At 39.7% G+C, this 19,233-nt stretch overlaps 2 protein-coding genes across 2 annotated transcripts in view; one reads left to right on the top strand and one right to left on the bottom strand.

Annotated features, from left to right (window-relative positions):
• The window catches only part of man1a2 (mannosidase, alpha, class 1A, member 2), a 117,066-nt gene that overhangs the window by 90,996 nt on the left and 6,837 nt on the right, over positions 1-19,233 (top strand). The window contains exons 10-12 of the mRNA XM_061088913.1: positions 5,253-5,368; positions 6,962-7,181; positions 8,208-8,380. Of these exons, the coding sequence (XP_060944896.1) occupies positions 5,253-5,368; positions 6,962-7,181; positions 8,208-8,380 (509 nt within the window). The remainder of the gene's footprint in view (positions 1-5,252; positions 5,369-6,961; positions 7,182-8,207; positions 8,381-19,233) is intronic.
• Positions 10,422-12,465, bottom strand: LOC133021398 (GTPase IMAP family member 9-like). Its single transcript, XM_061088232.1, has 2 exons — positions 11,833-12,465; positions 10,422-10,601 (listed from the first exon to the last, which is right to left on the bottom strand). Exons 1-2 carry the CDS (start codon positions 12,463-12,465, stop codon positions 10,422-10,424), a joined length of 813 nt encoding a protein of 270 aa, XP_060944215.1.

Here is a 19,233-nt window from a genome sequence, read left to right on the forward strand (position 1 = left end):
TGGCGAGCGAGAGGCAGTCGGGATGTCTCACTCTAGATTTATGTGCACTGGCGTCTGGGCACAAAATTAACACAAACCACCAGCTAAGATCTGTCTGTGGCTGCAGGATTTCATATTCTATGAGCTGCTGTGGCAAGAAATATATTGGAATACCTGACCCCTATACCCGCATGCACGCAATCAAACTAAAAAGTCAATGCTGCTCAGTTCATCTGTGGTGCCTCCTCCGGGTGAGCCTGCATATTTGTTATCAGTGAAGAGTAAGGCAGCTGCATGGTACAAACATGACAATCAGCCTCATCTGTGTCCGTTCCTTTGGCGTCTATGGTGTAGAATTCAAAAGATGTCAACACTCCGCTTCTCAGATGCCTCGATGTCCTGACGTCCGCTCATGACGGCTATGAATGCTACCGTCCTTCATTTTTGTTGCAAAACAACATAACAAAACTGGCTTACTTAACTGATAGGTCGATAGGTTAAGCAATTGTACAGGCTGATTGTGAGCGCCCTCTGCTTGGTCATAACTGTTGGAATACAAACTTTTCCCCCCACTTTGAATGAGTGTTAGAATGAAAAAGTATAGTCCTAGGTAGTAATAAGGTATATCCGTGGGTGTATGTGTGAGAGTCGTGCATGCACTTGATTTATGAACTTTTGATTAGTGAGAAGCTGTAACTATTAGGTGAGAACTATATGTGAACATGTGCCTGCGTTGGAGACAATGTGTGAAATGTTTGAAAGGGTTGCAGCATGTGTCGACAAATGTATCACCCTGTGTGTTCCTTGCTGCGGTGTGTAGGTGTATAGACAGTAGTTAAGCCAGACTAATGAGGAATGAGGCTGAGCTCCTCCGTCTTAATGAGATCCGGCTGTGACTGACAGTCTTATTAACCCACACTCCCCTGTCTTCCTATAATACTCTGCTTCCCCCCCACACACACACTTGCACCTTCCATCTCTCTATTTCAAATGTACCCACTCGTCTTCGCTCATAAATGCACATACTCCGAAGTCCTTCCTTCATCACAAGAGTTCCATATAGTAAAATCTCTGAAAGAGGAAAATGAAACTGTTCATATTGTGTTTTACAGAAATCAACTTATCTTATGTGTAGTCTGGACAAGTTGAAGTCGGTACAAGTAATTTCCTTGCCCTTGTCTCCCAACAGCAGCCATTTAAGCACAAACATACCATACGAGTTGCAATCAGAAAGTACCTGATTTTAAATATGGACGTGATCCCAGCACTCCAGCCACACCAGGGGCTGTCTGGAAGTCCTGTTGTGTGAGCACGTCAAGCACCATCTGTGGCTCCTGTCGGATATCTTCCACTGAGTCAAAATGCCAACACTTCACCTTGAAATAACTTTGGGTAAAACCAAGAAACGTGTCAGTTTTCAAGAGGCTATAAGCGTGAGCATCATGTATTACAACGGAACGCCAAGTTCCCATCATGCAGCAGTTAAGTTCATTTTTGTTGAATGTCAGTCACTTACAAGAGAGTCTGACCCTGGAGACAAATTCACCACTGTTGACCAGCACACTCATGGTTTCACACACATCCAGATGTCCCTTCTTGGGTCTTGAAGACGACGGGCTCTTCCACTGGAAAGACATCGTTGTTTGCTTTCTGGGTCGTAGCTGTAGAACATATTTCAGTGTCCTGATCAGACGTGACTAAGGATGGATGACAAATCTCCACTTCCTACCACTATCCCAGAAATAAGTCAACATATCCTTGGTACAAACGCTGCCATCTGTCAACATTTGGAGCCAGAGTCTATACAACCCTATCAGGGAACAGGGCCGTGCTCAACCAACATGACCTCTCACCCCATATATACACTTGAACATACATCGTGTGATTAGAACTACCTTATATTATGGAAACCATATTCATGGCGTGTATTTTGACTTATTAGTTTTGTCGAATTTGGTGACCTTTGTTCATGACCTCTGCTACAGTCAGCCACTAGTCAAGTCTTCCATCATTGCATACGTCTATGGTAGATGTGGTTAATTCAAGTCTCTTGCAGCTGCATTGTGTGCAATATTGGAAGTTTTTGATCGCTTTTTGTTCAGTTAAAAAAAACGTCAGAGTTAGTTTGAAAATGTTTGCCTCTGTATGCCTTTCTGTAGCCTGATGATCCAAATTTAAATTTTCTTCATTTTCAGTTTTTAGGATAAATAAATACCCTATACTGCTCACTCTTGCTTATTTAAAGCATTTTGTATGTTGATCAATGATCACTGATTTGTGGCAGCTTTTCTGTTGACGTTTTTCTGGCTCTGGCACAGGAATTATCTTTATTCCTAATCCTTTCTACAAAGCTTTCATTGGCTCAGTTGTTTTTCCAGCTGGGTAAACAGCCGGCAGTGAACCCAACACCAGATTTCTGATTTACTGAAAACAGGAAATCAAGCGAGTTTTGCATTATTCCTGTCCTTTTTTTGATTTTTAATTAGCTTCTTACCATCCAGTAAGTTGAATCAGTCATTAATTATGGTAGATTATATTTTAGTAAATAATTATTTGTTATGAATCCAAATGACGGGTTTGATGCATGATTAAGAAAGTAGAGCCTTAATCATATTTTTGTTTTTTAATAAGGTGAATATTGTGTAGAAATAAAGAAACTGTCTCAATAACATTGGGATATTTTTGTTTTACCTCAGCAGCTTGTGCCCATGGCCCAAAATTGTTGTGTTTTTGAACCTTTGTGACGAAGTCTCTCTCCATGCCTCTGTGTCTGCGGTTTAGTGTGCTTTGATTGACAGGTACACCCTCTATGACCCTGATCTTTTGATTGGCAGGAAAAAGGTGGGGGGGAAAGTGGGAGTGCGTGTGTGGGTGGATGCTTATTTTACATTTTGTGAGAGATGATCGGGAAAACAAAGATGTATATGCATAATGGTAAAATCCTCATACGGGTAATTTATTAAATTACTAATTAACATTTGAATCTGCGTCGTCTTGTAATTTTTCCTCTTTACATTCAAACCCTCTGTGAGCTGTGGGCGGTGTTCTATCTTTCCACTCTTCTGATGCTGTGTTTTACTATTACTTATTTATGTCTTGTGCTTCCTTTGCCACATCAGGGTTTTGTATTTTAATCAAGTAGTTTTGCTTCATTGGTGTATTTTCAACAATTTTACTGCAAAAATTAATAGTCAAGTCAGAGGAGACATAAGTAAGAAAATATGAGATCAGTCTTGGAACCAGAGAGTGGTTAATACCAAGCCTGGTTATTTGTGGCAGATCAATGTGGCACATTGACAGCGTGCAGGATGTTTGTCTCAGCCGTCACTTATCCCTCTGCCCAAACTATTAGGTAAATATGTATTTGAGTGTATACACTGTATAATGTGTGCAAACAACGATAATATCCTAACATTAAGATCATAATAATTAAAACAAACTCATTAAATCACACCACTTCATAAATAACATGTCATATCTAAATTCCATTTTGGAGATGGAAACATACATCAGTATCAATATGAAAATTAGCTAAAATATTGTAGTGTGGCATTGACACAAAGTTCAGTTTTTACCTTAACTGAGCTTTTATTTTTCACTTGGCCCAAAACGTGAACTGATACAATTGTCGAGGTGTAAGTTAAATATCACAATTCAACATGAAGTAGAATGACTGGTAAACTGAGAGATTGCAAATAAATAGCTGTTCAGAGAATGTTCACTAGGACGAACGCCACAAGCAAGGGCTCTTTTCCAGCCAAGGGAACAAAGGTGAAATGCTGCTGTAGTCGACCTACAAAAGAGGTTTTTCTCTTTTTATCATGTAGCATGGAAGAGGACCAGAAAATAACTGGTGACCTGCCAGAGGCTGGCCGAGCAGAACGACATTTACCAGCATCCATTCAGGTCTGCTGGATGTTTCCCACTCAGGATAGAATAGTTTGAGTGCCGTGTCCGAAGCAGGTGAATTGTTGAAACGACAATATTTATGCTACGTTGTTGAAAACGTTTATTTTATACATATGCATCATTAACTTCCAAATAAAACCCACAACACCCCAGAGGAAGTCTCGGCCATCGTGAGGGCTTCAGTGCTGCTGATGCTGAAGAAACACCTGCTAATAATGCACGTGAAAACAGCATTAAATACCAGTGCGCACTTTAAGTCCTAAAAATATTGAATCAGCAGCCACACAGGTTTGATACTGGCATCCGTATTGTACCTTTAGTTGGCTGTTATGTATACATTACATACCCATGTGATACACACATATCCCAGCGACTCTCAATTCATTTCTTCGATGGATTCTGCCTCGTTCTGTCTTCACATATTCCTTAATTTAAAAGGACGGGTTTCTCTTCTAAGTCTTTTTAACGGATGTACAGTTCAGCTTTTCTCTTCAACTTGCTGGACCTGGTTCTGACAGTTGAAGCTGTGACTCACTCACCAAAGTTACATTGAACAGACGTTCAGGTTGAGGATTGCGGATGAGAGAGGAAACATTCTCCATGTTCACAATCACTCAACCATCAAACTCACTTTAATCAAGCTGCTAACTTAAGTTAATATGTTGCATATTCTCTCTATTACTGGATATAATGAAAAGACCATTTACAGTTAGATATCCCTTAAAATATAGTACTTGTGTGTTTATATCTACACAGAAAACAGTTAATCATCATTTTTCCTACCCTTGCATTTGTACTGTCATGATGAGATGATGATTCTCAGCTGTATTAATGTCTTATCTTTTGCTTTAACAAGGTCAGTGAAATTGCCTTTTAAATTAACCAAAGTGCCATTAAATAATGAGATGAAGTGGACTCAGAAAAGCCCTCCGGAGAAAATAATTTGTTTTGTTAGTGACTGCTGGCTAATGTCCCATCTTCACTATGTGGTGTCCTGCAAATTAGGACAGACATGAAAGCTGTGCAAACTTCCGAGGGGACGACTGGGGACAATGAAATGTGAGCTTATCAGGGAAAGGGTAAACAAAACAGGAAATGAAAGGAAACACACTGCCAATATATCGTGGGTGTCGAGAAGAAAAAACACCCGGGGCTTGGATAGATGCTTTTCATGCCATATGTTGTTCTCTGCCAAGGACTTTGAGACATAGTCGAAAAATGAATAATTCACTTTGACTCTCATTTGCCTGCGTCTCGCTGTTTCCCCTTTTCCCTGCTTTGTCTCTCTCCCTTTTTGTCCTTTAACACTGCTGTTTTTAACTTGTCCCCCCCCCTCCCCCCCCCCTCTCTCTCTCTCTGTGCAGATCACACCTCAGTTGGAGGACTTGGGGACAGTTTTTACGAATACCTGCTGAAGGCGTGGCTCATGTCAGACAAGACGGATACAGAAGCCCGCAAGACTTATGATGATGCCATCGAGGTACAATCTAAACCAATGATTTGACCATTTACCATGATACACACTGTCAATAATGTGAAGAAAACAAACGAAAACTCATCACTCTTCAGTTAGCTGAGGTCATTCATCATTGAGGTGTGTTAACAAACTTTGAGATAAACCATCACATTAAAGACCATCTCATGCATTTCACTCCTGGCAAAAGACACATACAGAAATAATCTAAATATCCTTCAGGAGGTAATGAAATTTACTTTTTCTTAACAGAATGTTACTCGGGTAATTCCGCTGTTTATTGAAAGGCAAAAGATATTGTCAGTAAGGCTGCATTTTAAAATGTGACAGTGTAAACCTTTCAAACAGTTTAAATACCTGAAAGTAGCTAGGATGCAATCTTTGTGTTTAACACTTGAGTCTCAGAGTCAGTCAAATTTGGTATATTTCGGTAATTAAAATCAAATAATTGATTAATAATGATTATTGTGCCCTAAATAGCATTTTTTTGTGTTGATTAATTCGTTTATTTAGGCTAATAAGGGTTTGTAGACTGGTTGAAAAATAGAACACCTCCTCCAAAACTCCACCATACCAATTCAATATACTCATTCATATTAGTCCCCTGAATATGTTTGATTGTTTTGATCAAGATCCTTAAAATAATTCCTGTATGTGTGTTAAAAAAATGGGGAAGAAAATACTTGCAATGTTAAAGAAAGTGAAAAAGAAGCTCTTGGATCAGCCTTCAAATGTAATGGGGTCTTCCTTGGTCTATACCCCACTGTCCCATCAAGTTTAAATAAGATCGCTTCGTTTTTGCCTAGATTTCTCTTTGGTGGAAGTAATAACAACATAAATCTACGCAAAGAACTGCACAGACTTAGATCTGTAATCCCTGTCCCGACGTACACCTATGGAAGAGAACAGTAACGGCTCCAATAGTAGTTGTCACCATCATTTTATGTATTTTTACAATACTCGTCTGTACAAATGAGGGATGTCCTTTTAGCTTTTTCAAAGAAAGTAAGAGTAGAATTGTCAGGAAACAGATGTGATTGCGCTGTAGCCGATGAAGAAATCTGTCAGTCAGAGTGAGCAGAGCAGATGCTGCAGGGTGAGCGATGTGACGCGATTTTAAATCCTTCTCATCACTTTCTTCCGTCGTATTCTGTTCCCATCCCACGCATAGATACTCAATATTAACGGCCCAATCACACAACTTCACCACAGTAATACATTCACATGCACAAACACTTAAAATTCCATTTATACCCTAGGTCCGCGTTCCCGCTATAATAAATAAATACTGCGTCATTAACCCTTCTGTGAACTTATCTCTTCAAATGTCCACATTCTTACTCAAACACATAAATTCTATCCGTCGCTGTGTACCGTTTCTATCCCTACCTGCATACAAATTAAGTTACACACTTAGTATTCCGTCTGCAACCTCTGTCCACATCCTCACTGAAATGATGCTTCTTATTTCCACTTTTTGGGTTTCCATCTTCCCACAAACGACCTCACTTGTCTCCAAATCCATAAATCTCATACTTCCGTCATCTACGGTTTCCACACCGTTTTCCACACACTCACACACTTGCTCTCTCTCCTTAGGCCATTGAACGCCACCTGATACGCAAATCCAACGGCGGTCTGACATTCATTGGTGAGTGGAAGAACGGCCACCTGGAGAGAAAGATGGGCCACCTGGCGTGCTTCGCCGGCGGCATGTTTGCGTTGGGCGCTGATGGTTCACCCGACGACAAGGCCGGGCACTACCTGCAGCTGGGAGCCGAGATCGCACACACCTGCCACGAGTCCTACGACAGGACGGGTGAGAGTCGCAAACACACACAACTGCACCTGTGTTGTAAGCATCAGTTCAATGGCAGGACAACACAATAAAGAGTTGTCTGTAGAATAATATGTTAATTTTGTTTATTTAGATAAAGAAGTGACCTGTGGAGCAAAGAACACAATATTTACTGCATCTGTCAAAGGAATTCTTGTTTTATTAGACGGCTAGATCAGGTGCTAACTTTTTTTTTTTTTGGCAGATATTATATTTTCACCCGCTCAAAGCATGAAATATATTATGTATTCAACAGTGACCTTCAGACATACCCCCTGGGATGTTTTTCAAAAAACATCAAAAGTTCTCAGCAAAGAAACACCAGTGTGTGGTCGTGCATCATGACCGCAGTCTTTGTGTGTGTAGTCAGAGATTGTGGGGATGGGCTGAAAAAGAGTAGAGGTTACCGTGGCAACAAATGAAGACGGAAAGAGAGAGGGAGGGAGGGCGGGCGGGAGAAAGAAAAATTACTTTCTGGTGAGGTGGCAGCGAGTTAAATAGCAACGGTCAGGCTGTCTAAAGTCGGCCTGTTACTTCTTAATGAGCCAACCAGTGAGTGTGTGTCTGAATGGGGGGGGGGTCACGTCACTGTGTGTCACTGTTTTGTCAGCTCCTCAGTAATTTTCTACAGGTGGACTCTAAACACTTAATAAGCAGAAAACACTGGTTGTAAAAACATAGGGGGTTGACCCTTTACACACACACACACCCACTGCTTCATAAACTGAGCTGTATTCAACAGCACCTCAACAGTTTTGACAAACAAGCATTAAAGGATATTTTAAATCTTTTTAAAGCCTGTATTTTTCTTTTCATCATTCCCAACCTTCCCTCCATTCTTCCTCCTCACACTTCTTTCATTCACGTCACCATCTTACCCTTCCGTCTATTATTTCTTCCTTTTTTCCGCTTGTCCTTTTTCCTATTGTACCTCTCTCTCTCCATTCCCCTCTCTCCCTCTTCATTTCTCTCTTTCCCCATCTCCATTTTTTCTCTTTCTCCCTCCAGTGCTGAAGCTCGGCCCGGAGGCCTTTAAGTTTGACAGCGGGCTGGAGGCGGTGGCAGTGCGGCAGAATGAGAAGTACTACATTCTGCGACCAGAGGTCATTGAGACCTACTGGTACATGTGGCGGTTCACCCACGATCCTAAATACCGGCAGTGGGGCTGGGAGGCAGCACAGGTAAGAAAGCATACATTTGTATACACTGTAAAATACATAAGTCATGTTTTAGTCCATCTATTTTACATCAGGTGATAACTTATTTATTCATTTGAGTTTCCTGGCTGTAAGCAGTTTTTGACTGACCTCTACACTGCTTTGCACAAGGATAAATACTATGTAGGATTCTGTGATACATTAGTTTAAATCGTTTTGCTGCAGAGAAAACATATAAGACCACATTTACCCAAACACAGTGAAACCAAAGATTTCTGAATATCATGCATCGTTAAATTGAAGACAGCTTTGAAAGAGAGAAAGTGATGATTCCATGGATCGTTCGCTCTTCAATCCAATGTCTCGCTCTTGAAAATAGTTGCAGACAGAGAACGGCTACCCACTGCAACATCCTATCAACCTAGTATTTAATTTAAAATTGATAAAACTGATTAAATTGACATTAGCAGGTCACGTTTTGACCGATGTGTCATTCAACAAGTTGAGGACAAGCTATGTAATTAGGGCCCGAGCACTGACATAAAAGGTCAGGTGAGGCCCTGAAATTGAAATTGTAGGATTATTATTATTATTCAGGCAAATGAATTGGCTTTTTGAGGGCTTTACCATGCAATACCATGCTCTTACCAAAATTTGCAGAAAATTAGAAAGTGGTGGAAATTTACGTATTTACGTTTTCAAAGGACATCGCAAAATGGCTCAACGGTGCCCCCCGAGACCCCTGGAACGTGTTCACATTGACCGGTCTTCACAAAAATCAATATACAGGTGTATCATGACCAGACAAACAAAGAAGTCTGTAGGTGCAATTGGAAAAATGCAACGTGCTGTTTTGCATTTAGTGGCCATTTTGGCCATATTCCACATTCTTACTTTGATGTACTTGTACCAGGGCTTTCATCGGATCAACTTCAAATCACAAGACGGTCATTAAAAGTTATTCACAGATCGATTTTTTGTCACACGGTGGGACAGTGGCGTGACGTCAAAAATTGATTACATGCCAATAAAACACGATGTTCTGTAACGCGACATACATGGACCATCAATCCTTTGATGCTGAGCCGTAAACAAGCAAACTCCACTCCTGCAGTGACAGTGGTCAAAGATCAAAGAATCTTTATGTCTTGCAATGGTTACGTCTCTCTCCCTCTCAGAATTGGAACATTTTCTCAAACCGTGTAAACATTGAGGTTCGGATGAATTCAGCTTTTAGCAGCAGAAAAGACCTGATGCCTTTCCAGCTTCGTGTCAAATACATTTCACAGTGTGAAGGAATAGTGTCAGGGAAATACTGTTTTGTTCTTGCTGCTGCTTGTGTAATAGTTCCTACTGCTCTGCGTTGGTTCATGATATGTTTGTTTCAGGACTTTGTGAAATACAGACGAGTGAGGTTGTACCAACCTACCTGCCTTTGGCTACATTCTATTAAAGTGGTTGAGATTCGTTGTTGTTACCTCCAGAGTTGTTGATCGTTACCAGATTAAGTTTACAGATAAGTTTGCTTTGAAAATGTCTGACTCTGCAGAGCTGAACCATTTCCACATTGCTGATGAGTTATTTTGGGCAGCTGCTTGTGATTTTCCGTTCTGCTCTCTTGTTATTATTATTAGGGCCCGAGCACTGACATCAAAGGTCAGGTGAGGCCCTATTGAAATAGTTAGGATTATTATTATTATTCAGTTAAATGAATTGGCTTTTTGAGGGCTTTACCATGCTCAAATTCTTACCAAAATTTGCAGGAAGTTAGAAAGTGGTGAAAATGTACGTATTCTGGAGGAATTTTCAATGGGCGTCGCAAAATGGCTCAACGGTGCCCCCGAGACCCCCGGACCGTGTTCGCATTGACCGGTCTTCACAAAAATCGATACACAGGTGTATCATGACCAGACAAACAAAAATGTCTGTAGGTGCAATTGGAAAAACGCAACAGGAAGCCTGCTATTTTGCATTAAGTGGCCATTTTGGCCATATTCCACATTTTTACTTTGACATACTTGTACCAGGGCTTACATCGAATCAACTTAATTTAAATATATTATCCTTAAATCTGGAGCCGGTCCTCTCGATGCAGGCCGCCATGCTGTTTTACAAACGATATGAAGAGAAGGAATCTGTTCACCTGTGACGGGGGTTGAGTGTTTGAGCGCTCTCTCCTCCTCCACTCACAATCTAGCGCCCCCTGCAGCTTCATCTTGGCCTGCTTCTCTTTTTTCAGCCTCCTCTGGATCGACACTGAGATTGAGGTCATGTTGGCCTGCAGAATCATCTGATCTCAATATTTGTTTGCAAAGTTTTACAGTGAAACCTGTCTCACCTCCACAACTTCCAGAGGGAAAAATATAATACTGCACTGGTCAGTCAATTCACACTATTTGCACTATTTTAGTTTAGTTTAATTAGTGTTATATAAATGTTTTGTATTTATAGAGCTTTTCTAGTCTTGATGACTCAAAACTCTTTACAGTTTAACATTCACACACACATTCATACAGATCATCTATTAGCAGCACTTTGTTATTCTATGGGGGGGGCAGTTCTCACGCTGTGTCTCACACTCTGTGTCACGCTCTGTCTCACCCTGTGTCTCACCCTGTGTCTCACCTTCTGTCCCTCAGAGGATCTTAACCTGGACACCAACCACACCAGAACAGAGAAAGATACATGACTATGATCTGAATGTTCATATGATACGATGCCAGTGGAAGAGCAGGTTTAGGGTTGGTGGAATAATAACTGGTTTATAACAGGTCTCAGTGTTACTGGTTGTAGTAAGATGTAAATAAGAACAGAAGCTTCTTGTATTTAGACAGCGACCTTTATTTGTTCGTGTCATCTTAGCTCCTCGACATTAACAAACACTCAAGAAGGTGGACATAGGCCAAAAAAATCTTATTATATTAGTATTGATCCAAACTTTTCATGACAGAATAATTTAAGCTAATCAGGTCCAGAGTCCTCTCCGGTTTTAAATCACATATTACACATATGATGTGTGTGCCGTCATTAATCACGTGAGTAGTGATTAGTCAAACTCTTCAGTAGAAAACCATCTCCTCAAAGTTAATGCGTTTCCATGATTATGTTCAGGGGGGGGGCAGGTTATTGGGTTGTCCCTCTGTCCGTCCGTTGGTACGTCCACATTCTGGACATCTCAAATACGCCTTGAGGCAATTTCTTCAAACTTGGTACAAAGTGTCACTTAGACTCAAGGTCGCTCTGACCTTACGAACATGATCAAAACTGTTTTAACGATTAGATTTTTTAATTTGTATCTATTTTCATTTAGCTGCAATGAACTGATGACTCTTTGATATTGAATATCACTGGTTGACGCACTTTTCTTTTATCACTGCTTCAACCGCATGTACTGGTGCTCCTTCAACTGCCGCCCCAATCGGCCCAAAACATGCTCACACATTTACCTCCACAAATTTTTTTGCTTCAGTTCTTGCGTCATCCCGGTCTTTCTGTGGTTTATCCTTCTTTTGAACGGATTTCTCAGCCTCTTGGAACATCTCGTTGGTGAAGTAGCTTCCTCCATTTCCCTCAACCATTGTTTTGATCTTCTCCAGCAGCTCACGGACCTGAACAGGATCTACCTTTCTGTTGTTAAAAACATGGTATGCTCCTTTGCACTGCTTGAGGAAGTCGCTGAGAACCTTATTTTTACCAATGACGGTTTCTATGGAGACGTTGTCTGCCTCCAGATCGTCTCCACGGGTGAACAGGGCCATGGTGTAACATGCAGCCTGTTCTCCAAACAGCTTCTGAAGGATTTTCACTGTATCTTCTTCTTCTTTAGTGAATCTGTCTGGCCTGAGGATGATCAGGAACACATGAGGTCCAGGAGAAGCGTACATGACGCACTTAGCGATTTCCGCCTTCACCTGCTCTTCACTCAGCTCGGTGTTAAACAGACCTGGAGTATCAATAACCTCCAGTTTTTGGTCCTCAACCTTCCCTGATTCTCTCTTACACACTTTTGTCACTGAGGAAACAGAAAGTGATGATTGAAAAACCTTCTCCATTAAGATGGTGTTTCCTGTTGCACTTTTCCCAACTCCAGTTTTCCCAAAAATAACCATCCTGAGATAGTCCTCTGGATCTGATGGAGAATTTCAAACACATAAACAAACTTTAAGTTAATCAATCTCATGTTTTAAACCACATTTACAATCACAATGTGTCTCATCAGGCTTCACAAGGTGCAACTTCCTCTGATCATAACCCGCAGAGTTAAAACTACATCAGGTTGAGATAATGAGTTTCAGACCGGAGTTGTCTTAGAGGTTTAATGATTGAATCTGCAGAGGGTTACACCCACATGGCTCAGTATAAAACCAGAGGAAGGTTTTTATACAATGTGATAAACAGGAGACGAAACACAAAGCAGACAGGAAACGTTTTGCTGTCTGGCATCACTGTTACAGAAAGAGGAATCAAACCAGCAGCCAGTTGAACAGATAAAGGTCAACAAGAGGTGGGATTACCAAATAAGAGCATGAACTTTGAGGAGGCTTCAGCTACATGCACAGAGAACAGTCAAAACAGTAGAAGGACATTGATCCCAATGTCTCAGCATTAGAATATAAATCCAGTGTGAACAAACGTTTGTAAAGTTTTACTCACAGGTTTGTTCCTTGAACATGTTTGTCAGTGAAGTCTCGTCAGAGTTCAAGTGACGTTTCCTTATTACTCTGGTCTTTATATGATGTGTGTGTGTGTGTGTGTGTGCGCAGCAGTTATAGCACATTTCTGCTCAATGCATTCACAATACTTTAAAGGTGTGTCGTTGAGATCAACATGAAGACCGAGATGGAAAATAGCTTTGTTCACATATAATATTTAAGTAACGACGTCTGAATCACCTGCTCATGGACTGGCTTACGTAGCTGGTGTGATATTACGAAATGGTTTATCACATTCTTAATAGAGATTTACCCGAAGCTGTTAGGCTTAAGCGTTAATCAGAGTGTTCGTTTGCTAGTAAATCTAAACTTTTGTTGTGGTGGTTTAAACTAGCTTTGACTTCCAACCGTTGCTGATCAACTCAACTCTATACTCTGCAGATTCTTGCAAAACATGGAAAATGAGGCTTATTTACAGCTTCCAGGTATTAAAAAGTTAATAAAATGCACATTAGGAAAATAATTGAACAGTAACACTATTCAGTTCTGCATATTCCAATAAATATACATTTTAAATGCTCCAGTTTATAATTTTTATCCTTTAATTTTCTTTTTTAATCTGATTTGTCTCATCAGGGTTCACAAGGTGCAACTTCCTCTGGTCTTAACCCGCAAAGAAAAACTATATCGTGTTGAGGTTTCCACAATAAAACTTGTCGCGCCTCCGCTTTTCAGGAAACAGACGGACTCTTCTGATTGGCTCCCACGGGTCAACAAGTAGGAACAACTTGTCCCGTGAAGTTAGTGTGGAAGCATTTAAACGGTTTCTCCTCCAGTCATTATGGTCTCCATCAAATCAGACACATTCTGTTCAGACTCAGGTTTAAAGTTTGAATTGGTGTAAATACTTGACTGTTGTAAATCTCATTCATTGGTAAAGAGGAAGTTGAAAAGAGAAAGAGAAAAGATGAGGATATAAATCCAGTGTGAACAAACGTATGTAAAGTTTTACTCACAGGACATGTTTGTCAGTGAAGTCTCGTAAGAGTCCAAGTGTAGTTTCCTTATTACTCTGGTCTTTATATGATCTGTAATCAGCTGATCTTTATTGTCTGCTCCCCTGGTCCAGTGTCCCCACTTCACCCTTACATGGTCCAAAATCCATTCCACTTTGTCATTAGCAGTTAGTTTAGCTGAATTTGTTTTTGCTGGATGAAGAAAAATCTTTAGTCGTTTTTCCTTTATTTGAAATGAATGTTAAAATTATAATGTGAAGTTTATTTTGAAAAAGTTGAATGTTTGCCGTGTGTGACGTCATCACTGATCCCTGTCATGTGTGAACAAGGAGTTGTGTAGATTTTCAAACGTTTGTAAAGTTTTACTTACAGGTTTGTTCCTTGAACATGTTTGTCAGTGAAGTCTCGTCAGAGTTCAAGTGACGTTTCCTTATTACTCTGGTCTTTATATGATGTGTGTGTGTGTGTGCGCAGCAGTTATAGCACATTTCTGCTCAATGCATTCACAATACTTTAAAGGTGTGTCGTTGAGATCAACATGAAGACCGAGATGGAAAATAGCTTTGTTCACATATAATATTTAAGTAACGACGTCTGAATCACCTGCTCATGGACTGGCTGTCGTAGCTGGTGTGATATTACAAAAATGGTTTCTCACATTCTTAATAGAGATTTACCCGAAGCTGTTAGGCTTAAGCGTTAATCAGAGTGTTCATTTGCTAGTAAATCTAAACTTTTGTTGTGGTGGTTTAAACTAGCTTTGACTTCCAACTGTTGCTGATCAACTCAACTCTATACTCTGCAGATTCTTGCAAAACATGGAAAATGAGGCTTATTTACAGCTTCCAGGTATTAAAAAGTTCATAAAATGCACATTAGGAAAATAATTGAACAGTAACACTATTCAGTTCTGCATATTCCAATAAATATAAATTTTAAATGCTCCAGTTTATAATTTTTACCCTTTAATTTTATTTTTTAATCTGATTTTTCTCATCAGGGTTCACAAGGTGCAACTTCCTCTGATCTTAACCCGCAAAGAAAAACTATATCGTGTTGAGGTTTCCACAATAAAACTCGTCGCACCTCCGCTTTTCAGGAAACAGACGGACTCTTCTGATTGGCTCCCACGGGTCAACAAGTAGGAACAACTTGTCCCGTGAAGTTAGTGTGGAGGCATTTAAACGGTTTCTCCTCCAGTCATTATGGTCTCCATCAAATCAGACACATTCTGTTCAGACTCAGGTTTAAAGTTTGAATTGGTGTAAATACTTGACTGTTGTAAATCTCATTCATTGGTAAAGAGGAAGTTGAAAAGATGAGGATATAAATCCAGTGTGAACAAACGTATGTAAAGTTTTACTCACAGGACATGTTTGTCAGTGAAGTCTCGTAAGAGTCCAAGTGTAGTTTCCTTATTACTCTGGTCTTTATATGATCTGTCATCAGCTGATCTTTATTGTCTGCTCCTCTGGCCCAGTGTCCCCACTTCACCCTTACATGGTCTAAAATCCATTCCAGTTTGTCATTAGCAGTTAGTTTAGCTGAATTTGTTTTTGCTGGATGAAGAAAAATCTTTAGTCGTTTTTCCTTTATTTGAAATGAATGTTAAAATTATAATGTGAAGTTTATTTTGAAAAAGTCGAATATTTGCCGTGTGTGACGTCATCACTGATCCCTGTCATGTGTGAACGAGGAGTTGTGTAGATTTTCAAACGTTTGTAAAGTTTTACTCACAGGTTTGTTCCTTGAACATGTTTGTCAGTGAAGTCTCGTCAGAGTTCAAGTGACGTTTCCTTATTACTCTGGTCTTTATATGATGTGTGTATGTTGCACATACATAGTTTTTAATGGACTAGCAGAGTTTGAAGCAGAGAGTTCATCTGTAGCAATGAGCCTGGTCAGCATGGTAGGAAAGTACACGTGGTGAAGTACATCTTTCTGTGACCTGACCTCAGCATCCATCTTTTTAGACACTTAAAAACATAAGAACTTTCAATTTGCTTTGTGGCTGATGCATGGAAAGGGCAGCTATGAAATCGTAGATGAAATGAAAGAATCAGCAGTGGCCCCAGTGGCAGGTTCATGTTTTTCAAATCTACTTGTTAATAACATGGTTATATTTCACCTTTGAACTCTATTTTTCCTGTTAAGAAAGGCAGTATCTTTAAATAGAAAATGTGCTTATTTTTCTACAGTGGGAGGAAGTGGAGACGCGTCGTCAATTTTTATTTACAGTCTATAATTATGTGTCACACTTGCAAACATTTGATGGCTGTTGGCACCACTTACTAGTTATTAATTACCTTTGTGTTTCAATGTTAAATTCTTTATGAAAGTAGAAAAGAAACGAAAGCCCTCGCTATTGTATTTACTCAGCGGCTCCACTTCCTCTGACACAGGATTAAAGAGCTCGTCTTCTATCCGGCAGTCGATGTCTCTTCTCTGTGTAAATCTCAGCCGACCTGCTCATTATCCATTTCCTCTCCTTTCACTCTGATTTCATATTCCCCTTTTTCTCTTTTGCCTGCCAATCGTATTTCAACCTTTCCCCTTGTGTTTCTCAGCAGTGAAGCTGCTCCTCTTTGTTTGTCTAAGTGGGAGTAAGTGGATAAACACTCACAAGCCAAACAAATTATACTGGCAAGTGTGTTTATTATGTGTGTTTGTAACTAGTGAGAGTGACACGAAGGGGAGCCGCTGCTGAAGGGCTCATCCTTGCCTGTCTTGACTAATTTGATACGACAGTTCCTATTCTATGTTCTGCTGCATATATCTATAGTTTTATTTCTATTAAACATGTTGATATTCAGAAGTCACAAGCTTTATGTGAAGTCTTTAATGTTACTAAAAAAAATTGTTTTGTTTCAATCTCTTCTTGGTACCACATATAACATGGGTAAGAAGAGAAAGCAAGACATGTCAGACAGAAAGAACAGATTGAGGATACAACAATTGAGGATTTTTTTTAATCCGTATTGTTAGAAGGTTAAGTAAAATAAGATACGCTTTATTTGTCACATACACAATTATACATGGTACAATGTGCAGTGAAGTGTGTTATTGTGCCTGCATCCAGTTTATAAAATAGTAAATTAAAAGACACAATATAAAAATAGCACACAAAGTATTACAAAGGTAAAATATAAGTTATTTTGTACCTGTTATTATAAATGTACCATAATTAGAAGAACGTTTAAAAAAAACATAATTACCACTTCAAAGGAGGATATAATTTTGTCATTATCACGGATGTTTGTCAGTGAGCAGGATCCCTCAAAAACTTAGTGGAGGGGTGGGACATTTCCAAAGGAACAACCCATTCAATTTTGGAATGGATCCAGATAAATACTGGAATTTATTTTTACTTTCGTTAACATGACGAGATATGGTGTTGGCCTCTGTGAATGAGTGTGCTCTCCAAACGTGTCATGTGTAATTCTATATTTCCATTTTACAGCAATTTATTAATTCCTAACATATTAATAACCCTGAAACCCTTGAATTGCTCAGATTCTCTTTATTTCATCATCAGTTCTCAATACACAACTTTACTGCTGTGTCCCAGATCCACACTACACACATATATTAGTATAGAGTTCCCCTGTATGCTGTCATTTTTGTCTTTTGTCATCATACTTTTGCATCTCACATCAACAAGAAAATATTGCATAAATTTACATTCAAATGTCACTCACTGCCAAGTTCACATCCCAGATATAAGAAAAATGGGAAAATATAGGTAGAATGTAGGTGTTGTTGTATTTTACTGCATTGACTTTTATATTTTTCTCGTCAGTGGCTGCAGATTTTTACCCACACTTTTATGGGTTGAAGTTCCAAAATGTGACAGGGGTCTGAATGCGTCTTTTCAGTTCTCACACGTAATGAAATATAAACTCACTCAATTAAACAAATGTGTATGAAGGGTGTGTGACGCAGAGGCTGCTGTGAGACTCTGCAGTATGGATGCAGAAGGACAAACGCACGTCTGGCACAACAGCCCATGAAGAACAGGTTTTGATGTTGAAACTGCCTGCTATAGAAATCTGCTGACAGCAAAATGATGGAGAAGACGTGTGTGAGCGTGTGTATGTGCGTGCGTCATACAGAGAATGAAGGACAGAGATAATGCTTTCAATTACATGCATTAATAGTAAAAGTCGATAAGGTTTGAGCAGGAGTGTCATGCAGCCAGAATTTTTATGGAGGCACCGGTTTCACTGTAACAAGTGCTCATTGCAAACGAATAGCACACACAGGTAATGGCGCTCTGTCGCCATCACCAGCTGCACGGTCGCTGCATTTTTAATGAGCCGTTACAGACTCGTTTTTGTATGTTTGTCTTGTGTCTCATTTCAATTAGGCAACACATTTCTGTTCCTCAGAGCCAAAAAACGGCACTTTGACATTTGCAGTGGAGCTCATCAAGGTGTGTGGGAAACGTGTCATTACGTGTGATGATGACTGGCTCACTGATTTGCGACTGTTTTGGAGAAATAAGCAAGTGCAGCATAGAAGTGGAGTGCTGCTCACGTTGATAATAGAATTTCAAATCAGCCCCTGAGAGGTCATGACGAGCAAAACTGAAATATTTATGAAGTGTTGAGAGCCACATCATTCAACTGCAATAACAGTGAAACGTCAATTATATGCTCTTGCAGATCCATCCACTGACCTCTGAGGACACGACAGACATGTAGTTATATATGAAACTATTATTGAAGTGTTAGCATGATGAATGTATCATCTCCTGATAAAGCTCATTTATGTTCATTTATTTGATTTATCATCTTTTTTATTTCTATTTGTCAACCAGATTACCTCTTTGGTTATGAGTTGCTCTGTCTTTGCAAATTGATACAATACAAAAAACTTAAGCTAAGATGTCAGAAAAGGATATCACAGGTTAGTTATTCAGCCATAGGTGTCAAAAAAGTTTTTTATTTGTTTTAAGCTTTACTTCTCTGCAGTGTTTGTTGGCATAGTAACACAGAGGTGACAGAGTTCTTCTGACTAATAATACAGGATCCAACACCTTTTTAAAAAGTGTTGGTGATTCTTGATGTTTTTTTCACAGTGCATCAAGTACAGAAATATATAACCGTACAATATTCTGGTCTCTGTTGTGGGTTCGGGTTGGTCTGACCGGCTGTCCTCCCTGTTTGTAGATTTTGTTCTTGTTGAATCATCGACATGTTTGGACGAT

Source organism: Limanda limanda, chromosome 16 (assembly GCF_963576545.1).
Source record: "Limanda limanda chromosome 16, fLimLim1.1, whole genome shotgun sequence".
NCBI lineage: Eukaryota > Metazoa > Chordata > Actinopteri > Pleuronectiformes > Pleuronectidae > Limanda > Limanda limanda.

Bases quoted from the DNA above. Each gene is read 5' to 3' on its own strand.
- LOC133021398 (XM_061088232.1), bottom strand. From the start codon at position 12,465: ATGGTTATTTTTGGGAAAACTGGAGTTGGGAAAAGTGCAACAGGAAAC. The intron at 10,602-11,832 runs GCAAGAACTGAA...GTGTCGATCCAG, and splicing joins CACAGAAAGACCGGGATGAC to AGGAGGCTGAAAAAAGAGAA.